Genomic DNA, 23,633 nt, shown 5'->3' with positions numbered 1-23,633 from the left:
AGAATAAGTGGATCCCCGAAGCAGCAGACACTGACAAGGCCTTCGTCTCAAAAAATAATATTTATTACAAACGAAAAAATACCGTCTTAAAGGACAACAGAAAACGCTGGTCAAAACAAGAACCAGGAAAATAATGTAACGAGAAAAAACAAAGCGCTTGCAAAGAACGGCAAGGAAAAGGATAAGATAATGTACTAGCTCAAATATGCGTCTTTAAATAATCCCGATGGGATGAAGAAAGTGTAGCGAACAATAATCGAATACGAGTAAGGTTAACGATCATGGGCAATAGCAGTGGCACGGCAAGCAATACTCCGGCAATGAGTCGACAGCCGGAGCGCCTAGATAAAGCAGGTGTAATCACAGACAAATGGGCAGCAGGTGTGCAGGCGGCAGAATGAACGCCTGCCACCTGCTGTCTAATACGGAACATGACAGCCTTTGAACGTGCTTTTAGTTAATGTATTTTTTTTTCTGGTTCTTTTTGATAAGCGATTTCTGTTTATACTTTGTTGGTGCGCTTTTGTTATTGAATTTTGTTTGTGTCTACGTCTGTAGGATCAGATCGCCATTCAGTTCGTTCCCGAACTGTGTCAACATGTTTTAGAATGCAGGAAGGAGCCATAGTGCCCCGAGAAAACCCACGCACGCACAGCAATAACATGTCAACTCCACACAGAGAGCCCTGAGTAAAGATGCAAATGCAGAACATCTCCACTGAGAGGCAGAGGTGCTAACCACCCCATTACCGTAAGGCTTTGTTAATAAAGCGCTATATATTAAAATGGCAAGAAGAGAGGCAATAGTAATTAAAAAAAAAGATTTGTTCAAATTAATGGGTCAATATAGTGTACAGTACAAAATATGTGGACAATAGCTGGCTTGGCATACAGACCTGACATGAGCCGTCATCTATTTAAGTCCATAATGAATGTTCAGTCATTCAGATGCAGTCGATGGAACGGCTGTGACTACCAATGGATCCTTTTTAAGCTCTGCTTATTTACCTAACCTCACACAGGCACACACATACGCACCCATACATTCACATGAACAGTTTACCCTGGCAAAGTGTCAGACAATCTAGAGAAAAGGTTTAGACAGCAGGAGACTAAGGAGGTGGAAATGCTCCATCGTGTCCACAGTGAATTATGATGTCGGGATATGTTGCACAACCTTTTAAGGTTGTTAAACTGTTAAAAGGCAAAACCTTTGCCAATGTCAAATCCTCAAAGGCTGGCCTGGAATGAGGAAAAAAAAGAGAGTTTGGTGGTTATTTACCAGGGCAACAGTGATCCATGGGGACGCATTATCTTCACTGGGGTGAATGCCTGTATTCCAGCGTGATTGGAGCACGTAAACGACCGGCTCTATGCTGACATTGAACTTCGACATCCACATCACTTTTACCCGACCCAGCAGATCTTCCACAAAGCTCATATCTCTGCGGGGTTTCAGGGGAACGCCTGCAGGAGAAAGAGAACACTTTTTGCTTCGTAATCAATCCCACAACTTCAATCATACATGCGATTACTGCTTTGTAATTCAGTTGAAATGGAATGATCCGTTTATCAGGTCGTGCTAATACTGTAGTGGGTGTGCAGTATTCACGAGAAAAGTGTCACTGCCATCTTGCACAATGGCTTAAATAAACATCGGTGATTTGTCAACATTACATTAAATCCAGAAAAAATAATTAGATATAAAAATAATGCACCTGTCCGCTAAAGATATCTTTAAAATACAAATGACTCTGAATGTATTAAATGGTGTTTTCTATCACATTTAAATTGCTGCCAGTTGGACAATTTAGATCAGATCTCAATTAAACTTGATTTGCTATTACAACGTTTGATCTAAAGTACTCATATTAAATCAGCATTTAAAAAAAACAAAACAAATCTAATCGAATTAGTATTACTGTATATTAGATTAATAGTTATACTTTATTTCATTTCTTTTCATTTGTAGCCTTTTGGAAATGCACCAACATTGAAACACAAATGACATTTAATCAACGAATATGGCTGGGCAGGCACAAGAACAAATCAGGTGTGGGGGCACCTTTGTAAAGATTGGCTGGTGTTTGACATGTTTGTCCACATCCATTGAAGCAACACTTCCTAGGGGTAGGACAATGTCGGTCTAGCGAGCAGCTTTCCACACAGGCAGCTGCAAAACCCGTTGCACGTTGAGGTGGAGGGCAGTCACCCTGTCTGGATGACCTCAGAGATGTTAGAAACTCGCTGCTGGTCACACACTCTGTCTGCTTCTATTGAGAACATGAAAGACAGAGGGTTTTTTTTTTTTTTTTACTACAAATAAATACACAAAACATACTCACTCTTGGACAGTGACACAGAAAGCAATGACAAAACTACTACTCGAGGTTCCCTGTGCTGATATGGTCTGACACAAGCGCACACACGCATACGAACACGCACACGCATACGTACACGCACGCACGCGTACACACGTACACACTCACACACGCACACACGCACACACGCACATGCACACACACATACACACAACGCCACCCAGATGAGGCACCCTCTATTTTACCTCACAGGACTTGAGAGAAGGCACCTTCTTGGATTCCCAAAGCTCTTTGCATGGTTGGAGGCACTTGATGTGGGGAAAACATACAAACAAAAATAAAAGAAATTAAGACTTTTTATTTTTATTGCAAAAATTATCAAACACATGGCATTTTCATGAACGTAGAAAGGAGCTATCGTATCGTGGGAGAAAGGGAATTAAAAACTGCAAATGCTGCAAATATGCATAGTTGAGTAGGAGAATCTAATAAAATAAAATTGTGCTTCTGGTCCCTCTCTAAACGAGAAGCAAGAAAAGATAAAGGAGATCATATTTTTCAAGGGCTTAAAAAACACACAAAAGGTTTACAGAACTGCTGAATGATGGCTCTTTGCAAATCATAACCAGACAGCATATAAAACCGGAGGTCTCTGCCCAATCTCCCCCCAACCCCTCTCCATATCAGTGTGTCCCTCCATCCGTCTCCCTCAGCTACCCAGTGTTTCTGGTTTTAATTATTTCTTCCAGCTCAATAATTGTGGGAGGACCAACAGAACAAAAAGCTACAAAAAGTCCAATTTAAACAACTACACAGTCACTTCTCGATATAAATGGCTTTTCAAACAACTGCAGCTGTTTTAAATAACATTATTCAAGTGACAACTGCACATCATTACGGCTCATCAATATTAGAGTTCAGCAGTGGATTAGTACTAGAGGTGTACCGATCACAATTTTCTGGCCAATCACCAATATATCCGTTCATTCTTTTTCTAATCCGTTTATTCTATCCAGCCAGTTCAGTAGGTTTTCTTTGTTTTTGTGGAGGGGGTGGGGGGGTTCCTTGACTTGCACAAGTGGAAGAGGGAGTCTCCGCCGTTGTGGGATGGAAGGCAGCCGATTGCTGGCCAATCGAAGTAGCTCCCCTCTTCCTTCTTCAATATGTGGAAAGAGTCTCTAATTATTTGAGTGACTCAAAATCACCACAAAACCATCTAGTGGTGAACAATGTTATTACAACTTAAAACTAATGAAGTGTGGTCGAGGAAGTCGTTTGCCTATCCCTACCACGAGCCCATGTATGTGGTACTACACAATAGGAATCACTGCATCCGACAATATAAATATGCATCCACTGCACATTATTTACAAAATGCATTGAGAATTTGGGATCACAAAAAATTAGTTTACGAATGCGGTATTGAGCATGGTATACCCAACTCAACCACTCCTTGTGTGAGGCTCACGATTGCATGTCACAAGTGGAGTGTGTGCTTGCCTTTCTATGCATCCACTTCAGACTATGAGAAAACGATGTTAGAAATACACTTTGATCAGAGTACAGACATGTTTTAATTTTTTACCCTCCCTCTCTTTTGTTCAACACCCCCTCACCATTCTTTCCTTCCCCTGTACTGTCTTTGTACTTTTTGTTTCCTGTCTTCCCCCATCTCTCCATTATTTTCCTTCTCTTCCCTTCTCTCTTTCATCATCTCAATAACCATGATCTCTCCGCTTCTATTCCAGTCTCTAATGCTTAACCTTCTCTCTCCTTTGAGACTAAAACCTCAAAACCCATAGAGGTTTTTGATTGGGCCCTAACTAGTTCAGAAGTTGGATTTGGATTAAATGGCTTACAATATTAAAACAATGATTTTTTAAAAGATTTTAGAGTGGACTAATCTGGATCATAACTACCGGTAATCTGGAATTGGCAAAATTAAATGTTGCATAAGTAGATGTATTTCAATTAATTAAAAAAAACAAACAAAAAAAAAACAGCACACATCTGTATCTTAAATTCATTCATTTTCCAAACCGCTTTATCCTTACTAGGGTCGCGGGGGGTGGTGGAGCCTATCCCAGCTGTCTTCGGGCAGTAGGCGGGGGACACCCTGAACCGGTTACCAGCCAATCACAGGGCACACAGAAAAGAACAACCATTCGCACTCGCACTCACACCAAGGGACAATTTGGAGTGTTCAATAAGCCTGCCCTGCATGTTTTTGGAATGTGGGAGGAAACCGGAGGACCCGGAGAAAACCCACACAAGCACGGGGAGAACATGCAAACTCCACACAGGAAGGCCGGAGCTGGAATTGAACCTCTGCACTGTGAAGTTGTCGTGCTAAACACTCAAGTACCGGGCCGCCCTGTATCTTAAATTAAAAATTCAAGTATGTAGAACACACAAGGAATATGTCTCCGGTAGTACATGCTGCACTAGTATCATCATAAACAAGAACATGACAAATAAGTATGGAAGGACATTCCGTAATCTAAGTGTACCGTTTTGCGGTGGTACCACCCAATGGCAACTGTGAGACAATGTGCAAAGTATCAAACAGAGCTAAAGTGATCAGTGGTAAAATACAATACTATAACAGTTGGACAGTTGGTGCAGAAAATCATTGCACGATTTTAAAGTGACCAGTAGCAGTATTTGTAGTACAACAAGTGTGCAATTATGCAGATGTCCTTGAGCGCTTTAAAGTGTCTGGTGCTGTGGAATATAGATCAGTGACAGAATCAGAATCAGAATCGCCTTTATTGTCATTGTATTACATACAACGAAATTTGGGTGACACAGTGGTTCAAGTGAGTACAGAGCTGGAGCTACAATGATTATAATGGTAATGCTGTTCCACAGGGTTGTGCAAAATTGCAAAGAGCCACTATACAGATAGATTTGGATTACTGTTTAGGGAGTTAATGGCTAGAGGGAAGAAGCTGTTTAAGTGTCTGCTGGATTTGGTGCGCATGGATCTGTAGCGCCTGCCTGAGGGGAGTAGCTGGAAAAGTGGTGGGCAGGGTGCGGGGGGGTCCAGTAGGATTTTCCGTGCTCTTGTCTTGGTTCTTGCCGTGTGCAAGTCCTCAAGAGTGTGTAGGATGGTGCCAATGATTTTTTCCGCCATCCTAACTGTCCGTTGCAGTCGTATTTTGTCCTTTTTTGTGGCAGCCCCAAACCAAACCGTGATGGAAGAACACAGGATCGATTCGATGACTGCCGTGTAGAACTGTCTTAGTACCTCCTGTAGCAGGCCGTGCTTCCTCAGTAGCCTCAGGAAGTACATCCTCTGCTGGGCCTTTTTCAGGATGGAGTTGGGGTTGACCTCCCACTTCCAAATGATTGGTCGGTGCTCCAAAAATATCAACTTCTGTAGCACCTGCGCTTTGTATTTGAAAAAATAGTTCACTTACCCCCACACACTTTAGGCAGAGATGGACCATCATAAAATTTAAATGCAATACTTACAATATATTCAGTTTACATGCACAGTATCACTTTCTTTAAAGTACTGTATGCAATGTTAAGGTGTCTTCTACACTATTTAGTCAATCGTATACTGTGGACAGAGGAGACACCTGATGTTTATGCATTGAACCCACTTACAGCATGTGCAAAGTATAGACCTCACACTCTCTAATGTCACTAGCAAGCTGTAAACCACTCGGGCACACGCTGTTATTTATTTGAGACTCAGAGACTGAGACTCTTTTATACTCTTTTGGCCTGGCAACATGAGGACACGAGGGTATGAATGAAGAGCACTGTAGAGTGTAGACATTTCTTAGGTCATAAGTTACAGATATTGCCTTTTAACCCAACAACACCCTGGAGCAGCTGAGATTAATAACTGCGTACGCAGTACTTCTAAACGCAGGCACAGTTTGCATATGATCTTCTTGGATATAAAATAATCAGTTGACACACACACTCACACACACACACACACACACACACACACACACACACACACACACACACACACGCAAAACACCTTGTCTCACTGGCCTCCACTGACTGCCCCTGCAGTTTTATAGCCTCACCTGCCATGACAGAGGGATGACAGTCATACTCAGCAAAAGGGAGTGGAGGAAAAGGGTGGAAGGAGATGTGGTTTCAGCGAGGAAGAAAACAGAAAGCAGTGAGTGTCTGTTAAAAGGGAGAGAGTAGATGAAAGACAAACCGTACAACAGGTCCAGAGGAAAGCTGGCAGAGCGATCCAGTGAGACAAATATGACCACATGAGTTCCCTTTCCATACACTCATCTGCAATGTGGGAACCATGTGAGAAAATGGTTGAGTGATCTTGGAACCCTACTGAGACCATCTTGCAGGTGGTCTCGGACTGGGCGATTTGGTCCACAGCAGAGGTGGTTAGAGAAACCAAAATTTGTACTCCAGTAAGAGTATTGTTACTTTCCAACAGGAGTATCCTAACTCAGTCTTAAAGGGCCACTCTCCAGCCTGTTTTCCATCTCTCCTTGCTGCAACACACCTAATTCAAGTGATCAGGATCGTTATACTGCTTCTTCAGAGCTTGCTGATGATCTGATCATTTGAATCAGGTGTGTTGCAGCAGGGAGAGATGGAAAACAGGCAGGACAGCGGCCCACAAGGAATGGAGCTGGACAAGCCTGCTTTAGAAAAATATAAAAGTCAAAGTCAAAAATAGTCTTCCAAATCATTACTTCAGCGTGAATAAATACGTAAGTAGTCTCTGAAAAAACACTACTAACGTACCAAGTACCTGAAGAGTCCATCCATCAATTTTCTCATTCTCTTATCCTCAAAAGGGTCGCGGGGCGTGCTGGAGCCTATCCCAGCTGTCTTCGTGCAGTCGGCGGGCACACCATGAATTGGTTGCCAGCCAATCGCAGGGCACACATAGACAAACAACCATTCACATTCACACTCACAATGACATCTCGGGACAACCTAGTGATCAATTAACCAACCATGTATGTCTTTGCAATGTGGCACAGAGAGAACACGCAAGCACCACACGGAAAGGCTGGAGCCCCGAATCAAACCCTCAATTTCCGCAACGTGACGCAGATGTGCTAACCTGTCGGCCACCGTGCTACCTACTTGGAAAGTAACATTTTTTCAATCAGAGCATGAATATAATAAAATAGGATTGTGCAACTTCAGATATTGCAGAGCTATAACATTTAACTAAAACTATACACTCAATTTTTACATATACATAAGAAAAGAAGAAATTAAGGCAAATTTAGCTCTGGGAAATGTCTTGAATTACTTTACAAAGGAACAAATACTATGTCAAATTTTACCAGAACATTCAAAAATATAGACAAAATATGTGCTAGCCCATGAATAAGGAGGGAGCACATAACTCTAAATCTTTGAGTTAATTTTGAAATTATTTTATTTGTTTTCTAGTCTTTAAATGGTCTTGCCCCACCTTATTTAAATTATTCAGTATTCTCTTTGCAAACTGTGGATGAGAGAGAAAGAGAGAGAGAGAGAGAGAGAGAGAGAGAGAGAGAGAGAGAGAGAGAGAGAGAGAGAGAGAGAGAGAGAGTCGCTTTTACCTTGCAGGACTTTAACTAAATAATAAGACTAGAAAGAAAAAACTTCAATACGACATATGCTATGGCTAGCCCATGCCTCCTCACTGTGAGATTAACTAGAAATTATAAGTATTGTATGTTTTTTGTCCTGCTACAAAAACGCAAAATTTTATGTTTAGTTAAAGGGAAAGTCAACCCCCCAAAAATTTTTTACAGTGATATGTGCCTCTGCTAGTCTAAACACAGCATTCTGATATATATTGCGGGTTTGGAAGATGAATTAAACAACAACAAGAGGGCGACCTATTTGCCACTTGTCAATTAAAAATGACATCACAGTTGTTCAGGGCTCATCTAATATTCTAGGTTTGGTCATGTGATGTTTGCAAGATGAGCCTCTACCCCTGTCTCCTGCCACAGACAGTGACCCGCCCTCAGCATCTGAAATCCGATTATTGCACTTAATCAATTTCCTGCCTAAACTTTAACCTGCAATAATCACAAATGGCCTTGGTCAGTCTGTTGTTTGCTATTTATTGTTTATTTGTTTATGTTTATATTTATATATTTATGTCTTTATGTATTTTTATGCAGTTCAGTTTGCTGCCCTTATTTTTAGCTCTGTGTGTTTCAATGCACTCACTGCATGTTTGTACTGTGGTAGAGAGAGGAAAGTAATTTCATCTGTGCTGTATGTTGCACATAGAGCATATTTGATAATAAAGCTTGACTTTACTTGACTTGGGCCGGGTTTGGTCGTTACCCAGGGTGCGTCCTGCCTGCTCGCCAACTTGACAATGACAAGGGGAAATGGGGAATGGCATGGTATTTTCCGCACTCGCCACATAGGAAAGTTGCCAGTTTGTCTGTCAAAATTCTCATTATGCAAAAAAGAAGAAGAAAGGAGCATCAGTGCAGAGCGCCGATGCGTATGTGGAACTGGGAGTCACCGCTTGGAATGGGACAGGAGATGTAAGCCAATCTCATTTTCATCAATGGACACTACAGCTTCTTGTTTGCTTTCAAACTTAGCTTGTAGCAGCATGGCGTCTTTGATCCACTGGTGAAAGGACACTTTGATTTGCTCCTCTTTCTTCGATAACTGCTTCAAACAACCAAGTGTATGCAGGAAAAGTGGTTAAATTTTGCACGACTTTCTGTGTCTTTTATGTTGTGTTGTATTATTTTGTCATTTTGTGTTAACTGTTCTTTTGATGGTGGCGCGGGCATCCACAGCGGCTCTTCTCTCTCCTGTAGTTGAGAGAAAAGAAATTTCATCTGTGCTGTATGTACAGCACATTTGACAATAAAATTGACTTGAAACTTGAAGTTTGAAAACATCGTTAAAGACCGATCAATTTCGTACTGAATTGTTGAGACATTAGGGGTGTTCACACGGCACACATTTGCTTCGGTGCTGCAGCGATGTATTTTGTTGCAATATATTTTACACCGGAGCAAATTTTGTGGAGTGGTCACGCGTACAAAGCCGCTGATCGTGTTAGCACCGGCGCAGCGTCGGTGCAGCCCCACTTGGGTTCACATGGTAGTTTTCTGCAGTGGTGCAAAACGATAGAAAACAAAGAGCTGTCGTGTTGGTTATTTTTAAAACATACACAACTCAAGCAACTACTGTACAGGCACGTCCTTCTCCTTCTCGGTCTCCGTGCCTTCTGCTCGAGAGTGACCGCCCCCGAAAATGTAAATTAACGATGACTTCAATGACACTCAGAAAAGCAAACATGTAATGCGCCAAAGAGAAACTCAAGAGAGGAAATCACAAAATAAATTCTATGTGGGGCGGGGGGTTGTGAACACACAACAAAGGAACAAACTACACAAACAACTCCGAGACAGTCCAGTCTCCTACAAGAGGAAAGATGACGTAAGTACAACAGAGCACGAAAGCAACACATTCTAGCCGTACGTATATTTCCAGAGAGGTGCCGCTTGCAACTGTTACCAGCCATGTCTTGTGTCGTTATTAAACAAACACATGACGGAAGTACAACAGAGCACGAAAGCAACGCATTCTCGCCGTATGTAATCAACTCCTCTCATGCGTAGCGAGGCTACTCCCCCATGCAAACGAGCATTTGCTCCGGAGCAAATTGTAGAGTTCAGACGTGCAAATTTACATTGGTGCTGCCCCGCAAACGAGGATTTGCTCCGGAGCAAATTTTTAACCCACCTCAGGGAGGTGGGTTAAATATTTGCTCCGGAGTAAGCTGTTTTCCGGGGCTACCCCGGTGTAACTTTGCACGTGTGAACGCTCAACTGGGGCAGCGCTGGCGCAGCACCGGAGCAAATCTTGCCGTGTGAACACCCCTAAAGCGTAAAAGTCTTTTTCATCCTCTCAGTTGCCACAATTTTTGGGAGTGGGGCTTCAACCCAATAGTGTTATGTTTTGTGTCATTTTGACTACCATGTCTCTGCTGTTTGCATACATGAATGACGCATGTAGCAAGATAGCGGTGAAACATCGCTGTCACATAAACATACAATGTCGTGGCTAACTACACTTGAACTTGACTACTAATTTTTATACTGCTTAGCTAAACGATTTCATGACCCAGCGCCAACCCTGTTACACGAGCCCTGAGCAATTGTGACAGGATGTGGCAAAATGGCCGCCTGCCCCTGAGATGTATAAAAACAGGTGGTTTTTGCTAAACAGGAGAGGAGATGCCGCATATCGCCCACTCTCAGGTCTTATGTGCCATTTCTGCAACATCGTTTTGGATGCACCGGGGTGGAAAAGTCACCTGTTGATACAAAATATAAAAGATAAAATACTGACAAATACAGCAAGATGTTTAGAGGAGCTAATAGGCTCATTTCGTTGTCGCTTGAATGAAAAAACTTTTTTTTTTAAATGAAAAACAGTTCCACACTTTAGCTTGAAAGTCAATGTTTACTATTGTCTTTCAAGATGAACTTTGCAACAATGCAATGTGATTTCTTTTGTAAGCTTATGAAAATCACGGATGGGAGGGCGCCACATTGGGCAAGACCGGGTCTGATCCAGCCACTTTGTTGGTGCACATCCCACTCCCTCACACCTGGTGCACATTATTATTTTGGTATTGTGTGTATACAGTAGAATCTTTTGTTTGTTCCGGTCGCACAGACTTGAGTAGGACGCTAGGGTCATGACGAGAAGATGAGTAGTCGAAGAAGTCCGGCACGCAACTACTAGGTGGGAGGCAGCGAGGAGAAGAGGGAGGCTGCATTCACGTATGCAAAATAGCAATAGCGTGTGCGTGCGTGCGTGTGTGTGTGTGTGTGTGAGGGAGTGTGTGTGCGTGTGAGAAGGACAGAGAAAAAAGCAGGGGGGACTATAAGGGGGAAGGGCGTACAAAAGATGAATTTGAGTGAGGGCTAGAGTTTAGCCTGAGTGAACTCCCAAGTGAATTTTCCATCGATTTGCTGGTGATGTGACACAAACCATATGTGTTGGTACAACATCTGTCTGGCATGTGTCTTTGATATAGAAAGTCTGGGATTTGATGTAACCAAAGAAAAGATAAAACACAACAGCTCATAAGACACATCTCACCAATATCAGCTGTGTTATTGTTGCTCACCCTTGTTCCCTTTTTCATTAAAATGGACTACAAGCTTTCTAATATAAAGTATTTATGTTCCCGAGTTATAAATAATGGCCTGGTATTTGTGGTATATTGTAGATAGCATCTGATACAAATGTTTCGTAATGTAATATATAAGCCTCTTCTGGGAGTACCGTCTGCAAGACCTTCGAGTTTGTGGAAATGTTTCCAAGTTCATCTGAAAGAACAGGTAGTATGTAAAGTCAACAGGCCACAGATTTCTGTTCTAGTTCGTCACAAAAGTGTTTGATGAAGTTGAGGATTTTTCCACCCCAAACCACACTTGTAGAATCATTAGTTTACATTAGAGACAGGCAAAGAGCTTGATTGAATCTAAGGCATGATACGCAAAAGGCCAAATTAATTTTACGTGAGTGAGGAAAGCTATGAAAATCACACTGTGTTGTACAATGTTTTCCTGCCGACGTATTTTCATCAAATGGAAAGAAAATGGCCCAAACCTGATGACAAACACAATTTTAAGTGGTTCCAATTAAATATAAAATAAATCTGTACATTTCCTGTACTAAATTGGCATGACCAGTGTTGGGAGGAGGGGGTTGGTGCTGTGTTGTGTGTGATTCTGTGACCGTCCTCCGCGTGTTCGTTTGAATTCAGGTTGAATTGATGTGTGAAATCAGAGGCTGGAAATGGAGATGTTGTTCCATGAAGATTTTATCAGAACGTTCCGGGCACGAGTGTGATACAGACAATGACTGTGATCAGAGCACAAATGCGCAAAAGCAATCTCTCAGGACAAGTCTTATATCTTCTAAGCAGGGCGTAGCTTTCAACCGATACTTCACTTTCGTTTTCCCTATGACTGTTGCAGTGCTTTCATTTCTCCAAAAACTGTTCCAATACTTTCGTTTACGACTAACATAACTGCGGCAGTACTTTCGTCTCTAGCACGTTCGAATAGGACTTGGGTGTGAAACCGCAAGTCACCAAAGACGATGCATGCACAGCGTTATTTGATGTTCGTCTGCAACGTCGTCCAAAATAGTCTCGTCTCTAAGGCAGTTCAAAGCGAGGTCATACCATAGTCAAAGTATGTCTGTTCATAATATGTCGTCAAGCTGATAATGCACATAAATAATGGCTTCAATAGCCAACTTTAGTGGTGTCTATTGGCGTACCATCAAGTGAACGATGTGTGCAATATTTGTCCAAACTTAGTAACTAATGCTGCCGGTGAGGTGTGATTGGGCCCAGTGAATAAGATCTGTCGGTTTTGGCTCATAAAGCTTCCCAAAGAATGATTGATGGCTGTATTCTCCTGAATATAAATACTGTGTGTGAGATTTCATCCAATGTGATGTTTTGTAAAGTATGGTATCCCCTGCATGAGGAGCTTCATCCAGGCAGAGGCTCATATTGACCTTCATACTCCTTGTGAGAATTATATCACATTGCATGATGCAGTTTGTAGCAAAGAATGGAAAATGTCAAAAATAAAATATGTCTTCCAGCTGAGAAAATGTGATATAAAACCATATGAAGCTGAACAGCCAGCACAGACACGACATCAGTTGGAAAACTTCAAAGGATGGTCCACCGGTTAAACTATGATAAAGGTGGCTTGAGTTTGCAAACACCAAAAAAAGCATTATTTCATCTATTAAAGTATTCTCACATCATGATGAAAGTATGCATTATTCACACATCTCCGTCAAGCTGAAACAACTCAGGAGTTTCTCAGACACCAAATAACAGAGCAACCTTGGAAGTTCAGCAGATGGAAACCCAGCAACATGATGTGTGACTGGAATGACGTGAATTGACATTAATTCGATGGTGTGGTTTAACGGCATTGTGTGGACTTACCTGTGCACAGCGTCTGTGGTTCTCACACCAAACGAGAACTTGGTCACTCTAGGGGAAAAAGAAAAACATATTCAAATTTACAAGGATCAATAAAGAGTTCACTTACAATTATATAGTCAGCTCCGAAAAAGCTAATGCTTAAATTCGCGTGTCACCGAGATGAAATACCAAAAGATCCTTCGTAAACGAGTCACGCATTTTCTTCTTTGCATATGTGATTCATGTTTGTCTCTCACCATTTACACAATTATGGGTGACACGTCTCACTTCAATTTAGTGGGAGAAGGAAAGCAAAACACTGGTGTGAAAAGAGAAAATTACACAACTTCAACCATCTTGCAGACAGACACACTAAACTGACCGAAAAATAAACATCTGAAGACACTCAATGTGGTTTAACACTGTCACTTAGTAGGAGTTATCCTTATATATGAGTGTGCGTGTGTGCGTGTGCATGTGTGGGCGCATACGGTTGTTGCTTGGTGAGTCAAGTCATCCATATATGAGGCAGCCAGACCATTATAGCCACTGTGACAGAGGATGGCATTTAACATATACAAAGAGCAAAAACTAGTGTACAATCTTTGGACCGTGATAATAAGAATGATGCTATGAAAACATATTTATACAATCTGAGCCTTGTGGTGTATGCCGACATGAAAACATTAAAATTTCTGGAAACTTTTTTATGGTTTTTGGGGTAATCTACAGTACAAGTCTATTGGCCAGTGCTCTTTAACAACTATTTTTAATAGTAGCCAGCAGGGGGAGACTCCACATGATGGAACAAATATATTGTTTGTTTAAAATTATGTTAAGCATTTGTTTATTTAACTTTCAACACGATCTTTTACTCTTATGGAAAAACATTTATTTAAAAAAAAAATTCTGACAAATACTGTTCAAAGAAAAAAATGCAGCCAAGTACAAAGTTGAAATGTAAATCATGTTCGCTGCCACACCAAACAGAATGATGTCATATTTTTCAAGGTGGCAATGAGTTACAAAAAAAATAATTAAGATCAGTTTATTTTCGAAATGATCAACCCAGTGATCGAGCGTGTCGGCCTCACAGTGCAGAGGTGCAGGGTTCGATTCTGGCTCCGGCCTTCCTGTGTGGTGTTTGCATGTTCTCCCCGTGCCTGTGTGGGTTTTTTTCCGGATACTCCGGTTTCTTCCCACATTACAAAAACATGCATGGCAGGCTAAGGGAACACTCAAAATCGTCCCTCGGTGTGAGTGTGGGCGCAAATGGTTGTATGTCAATGTGTGCCCTGCGATTAGCTGGCAACCGGTTCAGGGTGTGTCCCCCGCCTACTGCCCGAAGACAGCTGGGATAGGCTCCAGCACCCCCCTGGCCCAATTGTGAGGATAAGCGGATCAGAAAATGGACCGATGGATCGATATTTGATGGAACCCAGAAGAGATATTCAAAGTTAACTTGTTTGTACACACACACACACACACACACACACACACACACACACACACACACACACACACACACTTTTTTGCCTATATAATGCTTTGTCACCATTACTGTGTGAAGCCACCATTGAGCATCTAAAAAGCACCGTATGCAGATACTGTATTGTATACCTGTCTGTTGCCATGTGTGTCTTTGAACACATACACACACACACGCACGCACACATATACACGCACGCACGCACGCACCCAACACACACACACCCACACACACACACACACACACACACACACACACACACACACACACACACACACACACACACAAAACTCACTTCTATTATTTCTCCTTCAATAAGCAGGCATTGTGACTCTGGTGTGAAGTGCTCATGGATTGAAGTTGGGTGTCACATGGGTCGAGATTTGGGTTCGGTACATTTAACGCTAACAAAGAGAATGTTAACACTCAAATGAGATGCAACTTTGAGTTTTGAGTTAAGGTGTACTTGAATGTGCAAAGACGGAGACCTTTTAAGTCCTCTGTTGTTCCTAGAACAGAGATTGCCACTACTTGTGGCAGGTGTGAGAAAATTCAGACATACAGTGATTAATATTTCTTCCCAAATATGTGTTTCAAAGGAACCGCCAGAAGTGGGCGTTCCGTCAGTACTGACGGAAGGTCTGTGTCACGTTGCGTACAAGGCAGGAATAAAGAACTGCTTCGTACGCAACAGAGCGAACGAGAGTAGGTGGATCCCCGAAGTAGCAGACACTGACAAGGTTTTCGTCTTAACAAATAATATTTATTACAAACGAAAGACACCGTCTAAAGGAAAACAGAAAACGCTGGTCAAAACGAGAACCAGGAAATAATGTAACGTGAAAAAAGAAAGCGCTTGCGAAAAACGGCAAGGAAAAGATAAGACAATTTACTCGATAAACTATGCATTATAGATAATCCCACTGGGATGACGAAAGTGTAGCGAACAACAATAGAGTACGAATAAGGTTACGAGCATGGGCAATAGCAGTGGCACGGCAAGCAATACTCCGGCAATGAATCGGAAGCCGGAGTGCTTAGAAATAGCAGGTGTAATCATTAACAAACAGGCAGCAGGTGTGCAGACAGCAGAATGAACGCCTGCCACCTGCTGCCAAATACGGAACATGACAGTCTGCCAGACTGTCACTGACGGATGCCCGGTTTCCTGGTGATTAACGAATGACAGGAAACTTGAAAATGACTGACGGAGGTGGGTGGTTTTCTCCGTCACTGTGAATACAAGCAGGGTTGCCTCCATTGACTATATATGGAAAGAAACATTTTGCACTTCCTGTTCAGTAAGTGGTGTATACGCCAAAGAAGAATTACCAACTGATAACAGTTTGGATCGGCTTGAAAAAAATGACAGACTGATGATGACGGACGGGTGCCCTGGCCACTGACGGATGACGAACGTCAGACCGATTGAAATTTTGTAAATTGCCCACCTCTGGGGATGGCTTCATCCATTCTGTTTATGTGTGAAAACGCAAATCGCCCCTTATTGTACTTGATCTTAATGCTTTGCCAGACATTAAAACAAACTCAGACAATTAATTTGTCTCCTTCTCATATTCGCCACCATAAAAACAATTTCTCAGATGCTTAACATTTCTTTTGTTGAAGAATTTATGCATACCACAAACTTGTGAGAAATGAGGTGAAATATAGGATGCCTACAAATTTAGGACCAAATAATATTGTGTGAATGCAACTGCCTGAAAATAATCTGTTCAAGTTTACAAGGACATAATGCGGATATATAAAGTGACTTCCTATGAGGGTATTGAGAGACGCAGCTGTGTCTTCAAAGATTCAGTGCAAAGAATGGTCTGCTTGAAAGGTTAAATGCCAAATTAAAAGATGATAGCACTTGGGGAAAAGAGTTAAAATGTAGCAAATACATTTTCTTCTTTTCTTTTCCACTCCTGTCAGATTGGACAATGCTGACAACCCACAATGATATGAAGTGACTAAACTAACTTCCGTGCAAAATTTGTGTGGCTTGCATAACAGAGGGGCAGGATAATTGTCTGAGGAAGTTGCAGCACTGTGCAGGATCTTTTTGCTTTAGAAACTAAGGCCCTGGTTTGAAATGACACACTTTGTCAAAACGTTTGGAGCAAAAAGACACCAAGAAAGGAAAAATCTAGTTAACCAACTAATGAATAACCCATGAAACATTTTGGTACACTTTCAGGTGCAGATACAGAAAATGTTCATTCATTTCATTTGTCATCTTTGCTTGAAGTTTGGCCTTGGAATTGGTCTCCACTCTTAAAACAAATTAATTCTCCCGTTAGCCCCTCCCCCCCCCCCCCCGCCCTCCACACCCATAAAAATAGAACATTAAACTTGAAAAGCCTAGTAATCTGGTAGATCCGATTCAATTTTACATATCTTTCATCCAAAACATGAACACCCATGAACATAAATCAACAAACACTAAACTAACTGGATTCATTTCATGGTTTTTGGTCACACATTCCACAAGTGAGTATGCGAAAGTGTTACCTACACTCACAAAAATATTTCTCCATAACATTACAGCAGTGGTGAAACCATCCCATCCCGTCGGGATTGGCTTTATGATGGAACAAAACAACTCTGATTTTAGCGCATTTGGCTTCAGTTTCACATTCCTTTCATTTCACAGAATGCCATTGTTGTTATGCCAGATGAATGTAGTCAACCTTGTATTCTTTTAAACTCTGCTCAGATGTGACAATCAGGATGGCATGATGATTGTGGTTTAATCTGCGACTGTCTCCTTATCGTTGGAGTGATCTAAGACAAACATCATACTGTCGTCCATTTTTTCCTTGGCTGTTGCAGATCCAAATACAGTTAAGACTCTGTCCCAGTCATTTTCTCTGCCTCTAGAGTACTTTATACCCCATGATGTATCCTCCCAGTTTCACATTAACATCAACTCCTGTGGAAAAAATGCATTCGTGCCTGAGGGCTCTATCATGATCAAATACCATAGATATTCCAATCAAAGAGCTTAAGAAAATGAACAATGAGTGTTTAACTCCTCAAACATCTCCAGAGATCTTTTTGATCCGGATATCTTAACTGACTGTAGACCAAAATCCAATCTTCCGTTTCTGTCCAAGATTGTTGAAAAAACTGTATGACTTTCTGATAAACATCAATTTGTTGGAAGACGTTCAGTCTGGATTTAGAACGCATCACGGGACAAAGCACTACTGACTCAGTGTTTGTGAAAGTTACTAATAATCTTGCTACTTCTGACAAATGCCTCATCTCAATTTTTCCACCTTTGCACCAAATTTGAAACAGTTGGCCACCACATACTTTCACATACTTCAGAGAATGTCATTGGTTTGAAAGGAACTGCCCTGAATTGGTTGAAATCATACTCATTATATTGCTTTCAGTTTGTAAATACTGACAACAAAAACTCTTTCCATAAAACTATAATGGGGTTCCGCAGGGGTGCCTACTTCAACCAGTACTTTTTACTCTTTACATGCTTCCCTTAGAATTATTCCCAAACATTCTGTTAGCTGCCAATGTTTTGCAGATGACACACTAGAATACTTAACAATGAAATGAAGTAACACTAATCGGTTAAACACATTTTTGGCATGTCTTGAACGGATGTGTTTGTTTTGTTGTTTTACTGATGAACTCAGATAAAACTAGTTATAATACGGGACTCTCATGATCTTAAAAGCAATGTCGCTTTTAAAATTCCTGCTTTAGACTGCCTAGCGCTTGACTCAAACAGCATAAGTGATTTATTTAACATCAACATTTTTTATTTTTTTTTTTTTTTTTTACATTTCTTGCAACAAGCCAGTGCTGAAAATCTAGCAAATAGTTTTGTAACCTTTCGGCAGGATAATATCAACTCTGCTTTTACAGGGAGCTCCTGAAGTCAACAATCCTCACATTTTCATTTTCCATGAACACAGTAATATTTACTACGTGTTTGTGTCGAGCTATCCAAAGTTCAATGACACCGACCAGACTGAGCCAGGACACATTTCTCCCATAAACACAATGAAATCAACATGTTCTTGATTTTAAAATCTTTATCAGTCAATATTTTTAGTTTTATCCACTTAGCTTGACCATTCATCATTGACCTGTGTACTGTGCTACATTTTTTAGCGCTTCAGGTCCTTCCATAACCACTGGCTCAACAAGATGATCAAATCTTAAACATTCAGTTATATTTTATACTGCAAAAACATTGTGGAAAAAAGAATCTACACAGAAGTAATATTTTCTGAAAGATTTAAATAATATAGAATACAGATGTTTACTATGAAATAATCATTGACATTTATTTTATTTTTTCATGAATATACAGAGCCAGTGGCGGTTCTGAGCACAGCCACTACAGCATGGCTCATGGTGGCCCAAAAATGCTTAATGTAGACTCTATGGGGGAACTTGTGCAAGCATTTATGGCTTGTGGAGTTTCACAGTTTCAAGATTCCCACCATTTCTACCAGTTCCTTTGATTTAGGACACAATGGTAAAGCTAAAACCATTTAAGTAGTCAAGAGGACCTGGAACACAACCTTATAGCACATGCACACAAGAGTTACATTTTTAAATATTTTACTTTTTTGGGTGTTTTTCGAGACACTAAAGGAAAATTAACTAATTACAGACTGAACCTATGACATTTAGTGTATGTTTATGGCTATGTAAAAACAGGTCAAATTTGACCTGAACGGAATGTACTGTAAGGGTTTCGTACTCTCCAGTGGTCCAAAATGCTCCAGCCTGAGTACTGACTGCAACAAAAAGAAGCGCTCATATTTCCCTCGTGTAAGCTTCACTGAAGTGCTTCCTGTAAAATTTAGAACTGAACAGAGAATCATTCTCACCTATCCATCCATCCATCCATTTTCTGAACCATTTTATGCTCACAAGTGTCGCGCGGCGTGCTGGAGCCTATCCCAGCCGTCTTCAGGCAGTAGGCTGGCGACACCCTGAACCGGATGCCAGCCAATCGCAGGGCACACAGAGACGAACAACCATCCGTCCTCACACTCACACCTAGGGACAATTTGGAGTGTTCAATCAGCCTGCCATTCATGTTTTTGGAATGTGGGAGGAAACCGGAGTGTCCGGAAAAAACCCACGCAGGCACGGGGAGAGCATGCAAACTCGACACAGGAAGGCTGGAGCTGGAATCAAACCCGGTACCTCTGCACTGTGAGGTCGATGCGCTCACCACTCGACCACCGGGCCGCCTCATTCTCACCTATAAACTACTAAATAGTCAGGCAGCATTATAATATAAACATATTGCTTATCCCCATACCATTGTTATTGCTGATACAATCAATACAGTACATATTGATTCCTTCCCCCAGCTACAATCTCTTCTATTTCTCTGTCACTTTCATCCGGCCTACCATCCCTCTCATCTCTAATTCAAGCAAACCGGCAGATGCAAATGGCCACCCCAAACTGTGTCCTGGCTATGTTTCTTCCTTCAAGGGAGTTTCATGTACATCAAGTATATTCATCTAAAATATATACATCCACATCCACAAAGAGAGGTATGCACAGAAGTGATATATTACTTTAATCATAAAGCTAAAAACTGATTTATACTACTACGACTACGTAGAACGATAGTCTACAGCGGAGTTAATCATAGATGTGCCATAACTTAACTACATGGCCACCCAGAACTCCTGGAAAAACTGAGAATTGCTCACGTCATAGCATCACACTTCCATGTCCAAAAGGAAAAACAAACTCAACAAAGATATCCCAGATTGACACTACAACACCAACACTTGGACAAACAAATGCACATCAGGGCTTTGGGTTTCTGGAGATGTCTGCTTTAGTAATACTGTGCTATGGTAATGACAGCCCTCTTCTTTAAAGTGCGCATAGCTGCCAATCTATAAAAATTCACTTTGAGAACAATTTTTCTCAATTTCCATATTTTTTAAAAATCTAAACAAGAACATGACCGCAGGACAGTTATCGCAGTAGATTTTGTCGTAGGATAACAATAATTTTGAATACTGCTCATTGCACGATGTGGTGCTCCTGGTGGCCCAGGTGTGTTGTCAAACACAAATCAAAATTATCCAGCAATTATCTTTGACCATTTTGAAATCGTTGAGTACAGTGATTGAAATGGTAAAGTACGTATATTAAATGTTGATTAATGTTTTGGTCAAATACAGGAAAAGTGTTGAGATGATTCATTTGTGAGAGAATAATCCTCAAGAATGATTTCAAAGACTTTACCTAACTCTGGAAATAGGATGGTTTTCTCACATTTGAACTTTTTAGTGGATGATGAACATTTACCCTTTCATGCAGACTGTAACCTGATGAGCTGTCCACTGTAGTAACCGCCGTCCCTGAAAGGGTTAATATTCAAAATCGTTATTGGTAAATATTTGTAGATGAACTTAAACTGTCAGTTAATACAATCCCCAAGTCCAATGAAGTTGGGATGTTTTATAAAATGTGAATAACAACGGAATACAATGATTTGCAAATAATTTTAAACCTTAACTATTTAACAATAAGCGAGCAAGGCCAAATGTTTCAGCAAAGCTAATTTCCGTAGTGAAAGAACATTGCAATGCTGTCATCATTTGGTGAAGTATGTTACAATATGTATGGCAAAGAGGCAATAGGAGATGATGATGTGAAAGAGGCTAAAGCTATCCAACAAGCCAGGAGTCAAGCGAGGTACAGTGCTGGTTGTTTAATCCAAATTTTTGAGAAGTTGTTGATAAATATTGTGAGAAATCATTTAGTGATCAGTGGCTTTGCAAAGATGAATATTGGAAAATGTAAATCATTATGTAATTAAAGGTAATTTGTGCTAAACTGTTCTTTCAGAAACGTATAAACTGGTAACGCTTACCATTATTCAGTGCCCAAGGAGTAGCTATCAGTTTTCAAAAGGTTGGTGACCCCTCTCCATGAGAGACATTTTAGCATGAGCCAGTGACACAAGAGACCACAAGGACTGACCCCATGAACAGAAACACTTTCAATGAAGGACTTCCTTACCTATCTGATGATCAGGTGTGTCCACAATCAAGTTGTTTAAGTGTAACAACCTGGTACAAACAGCAGGATGTGCTGCAGTGTTTGAAACAAGTCTGAGTTATAAATCACACTTGGGCCACATGCATCAATAAAATGTGTGTTTGCCAGACACAAGTCAAGTAAGGTTGCATGTGGGCGTTGCGGTTACTGTTTGTGGTGAAATGCAGTAGAAAGTCTATTCAACATGAGGAATTAACTCCGCTAATCAGTCCCAGATGACCCGAGACAAACACCACCACGCCTTGTGGAAGTGTGTGAGCAACAATGGTTGAAAATGCATCATGACTAACTTCCACTCACCAGAACTCACAAGTTCTTCCCAAAAAGCTCAATTTGATGTCTAACATTTCCCGACAAAAGTCCCTAATGACTTTATATGCCTGTGTACTTTGGTGCTTGGGTTCTTGCAGGGACACAAAGCATCACAACAAGTGTTTGTGTGACTTGTTTGAACACTCGATTTGAGGATCACAAAGTTGTAAGTTTCAGATTTTATGGATGAACAAAGCAGGGGAGCCACTAAAAATGAAGAACAAAAACTGTGTAAAAGACGCCAGCTTGCTTCCAGAATATTGTTACCAAAGAACAGAAGAAAAGGGCGACAGTTAAACATCTCAACATTTGAGATGGTATGGGGATGACTGAGCATCACAGCAGACGCTGCACTAATCCGCCTGTCGATCTCCTGCTCCCTGCTGCCCTCACTCATGAACAAGATCCGAAGATATTTAAACTCCTCCACTTGGGGCAAGATCTTCTCCGCAACCCAGAGAGGCCACTCCACCCTTTTCCGACTGAAGACCATTGTTTCAGATTTGGAGGTGCTGATTTTCATCCCCAGCGTTTCACACTTGGCTGCAAAATGCTCCAGTGCGAGTTGGACTTTCTGGCTTGAAGAAGCCAACAGCACCACATCTTCTGCAAAAAGCAGAGATGCAATACTGAGGCCACCAAACTGGACCTCCTCAACGCCTCGGCAATGCCCAGAAAATCTGTCCATAAAGGTTATGAACAGAATCGGTGACAAAGGGCAGCCTTGGCCAAGTCCAACCCTCACTGGAAATGCTTCCGATTTACTGTCTGCAATGTGAACCAAACTCTGACATTGGTGGTATAGGGAACGAACAGGGTGTTCAGTACCCCATACTCCCGAAGCAGCCTCCACAGAACTCCCCGAGGGACGCGGTCGAATGCCTTCTCCAAGTCCACAAAGCACATGTATACTGGTTGGGCGAGCTCCCATGTACCCTCGAGGACCCTGATAAGGGTGTAGAGCTGGCCTGCTGTTCCACGGCCGGGACGAAAACTACACTGCTCCTCCTGAGACCCGACTTCCCGACGAACGCTGCTTTTCGCTGAGGAGTGTGCTCTCTCTCTCTCTCTCTCTCTCTCTCTCTCTCTCTCTCTTTCTCTCTTTCTCTCGCATGGAAAAAAAAATTTGATAACTACCTGCTTGCGATAGGAGGATCTGACTTTTCAGCAGACAGGAAAACGAGCTCTGCTAATTCATTGTTTTGGAAGAGAAGAATAACTTACAGATTTATGACTAAACTGTTATTGAAGATAGCGTGAATAAAAGATGCTGCTCCCAAACAAAATGAATCCTGAAAAGGTGCAATGTTTGTTTCATGTTACTCTAATGTTTGGTAACCTTCCGGAGGTTCTTATTATGTAGTTACACACTTCCGAAAGTAATTGGCTACTGAGCAATGGACTGTCACTTGCTGGAAATACAGCCTGGTGAAGTATCTCTGTCATGATTCGGTTTGGGACCAACAGGT

General features: G+C 41.4%; 1 protein-coding gene across 1 annotated transcript in view; it reads right to left on the bottom strand.

Annotated features, from left to right (window-relative positions):
* LOC109520692 (anosmin-1-like) overlaps window positions 1-13,349 on the bottom strand; it is a gene marked incomplete at its 5' end in the record, with an annotated part of 39,433 nt that extends 26,084 nt beyond the window's left edge. The window contains 4 exons of the mRNA XM_019878088.1: window positions 1,282-1,466; window positions 2,065-2,272; window positions 2,566-2,628; window positions 13,302-13,349. Of these exons, the coding sequence (XP_019733647.1) occupies window positions 1,282-1,466; window positions 2,065-2,272; window positions 2,566-2,628; window positions 13,302-13,349 (504 nt within the window). The remainder of the gene's footprint in view (window positions 1-1,281; window positions 1,467-2,064; window positions 2,273-2,565; window positions 2,629-13,301) is intronic.
* Between the last annotated feature and the right edge of the window lie 10,284 nt (window positions 13,350-23,633).

This window comes from Hippocampus comes, unplaced genomic scaffold, assembly GCF_001891065.2.
Source record: "Hippocampus comes isolate QL1 unplaced genomic scaffold, H_comes_QL1_v1.1 scaffold532, whole genome shotgun sequence".
Classification (NCBI taxonomy): Eukaryota; Metazoa; Chordata; class Actinopteri; order Syngnathiformes; family Syngnathidae; genus Hippocampus; species Hippocampus comes.
Note: the sequence above shows the minus strand (reverse complement) of the source record. Positions and strands in the feature narration are given on the sequence as shown.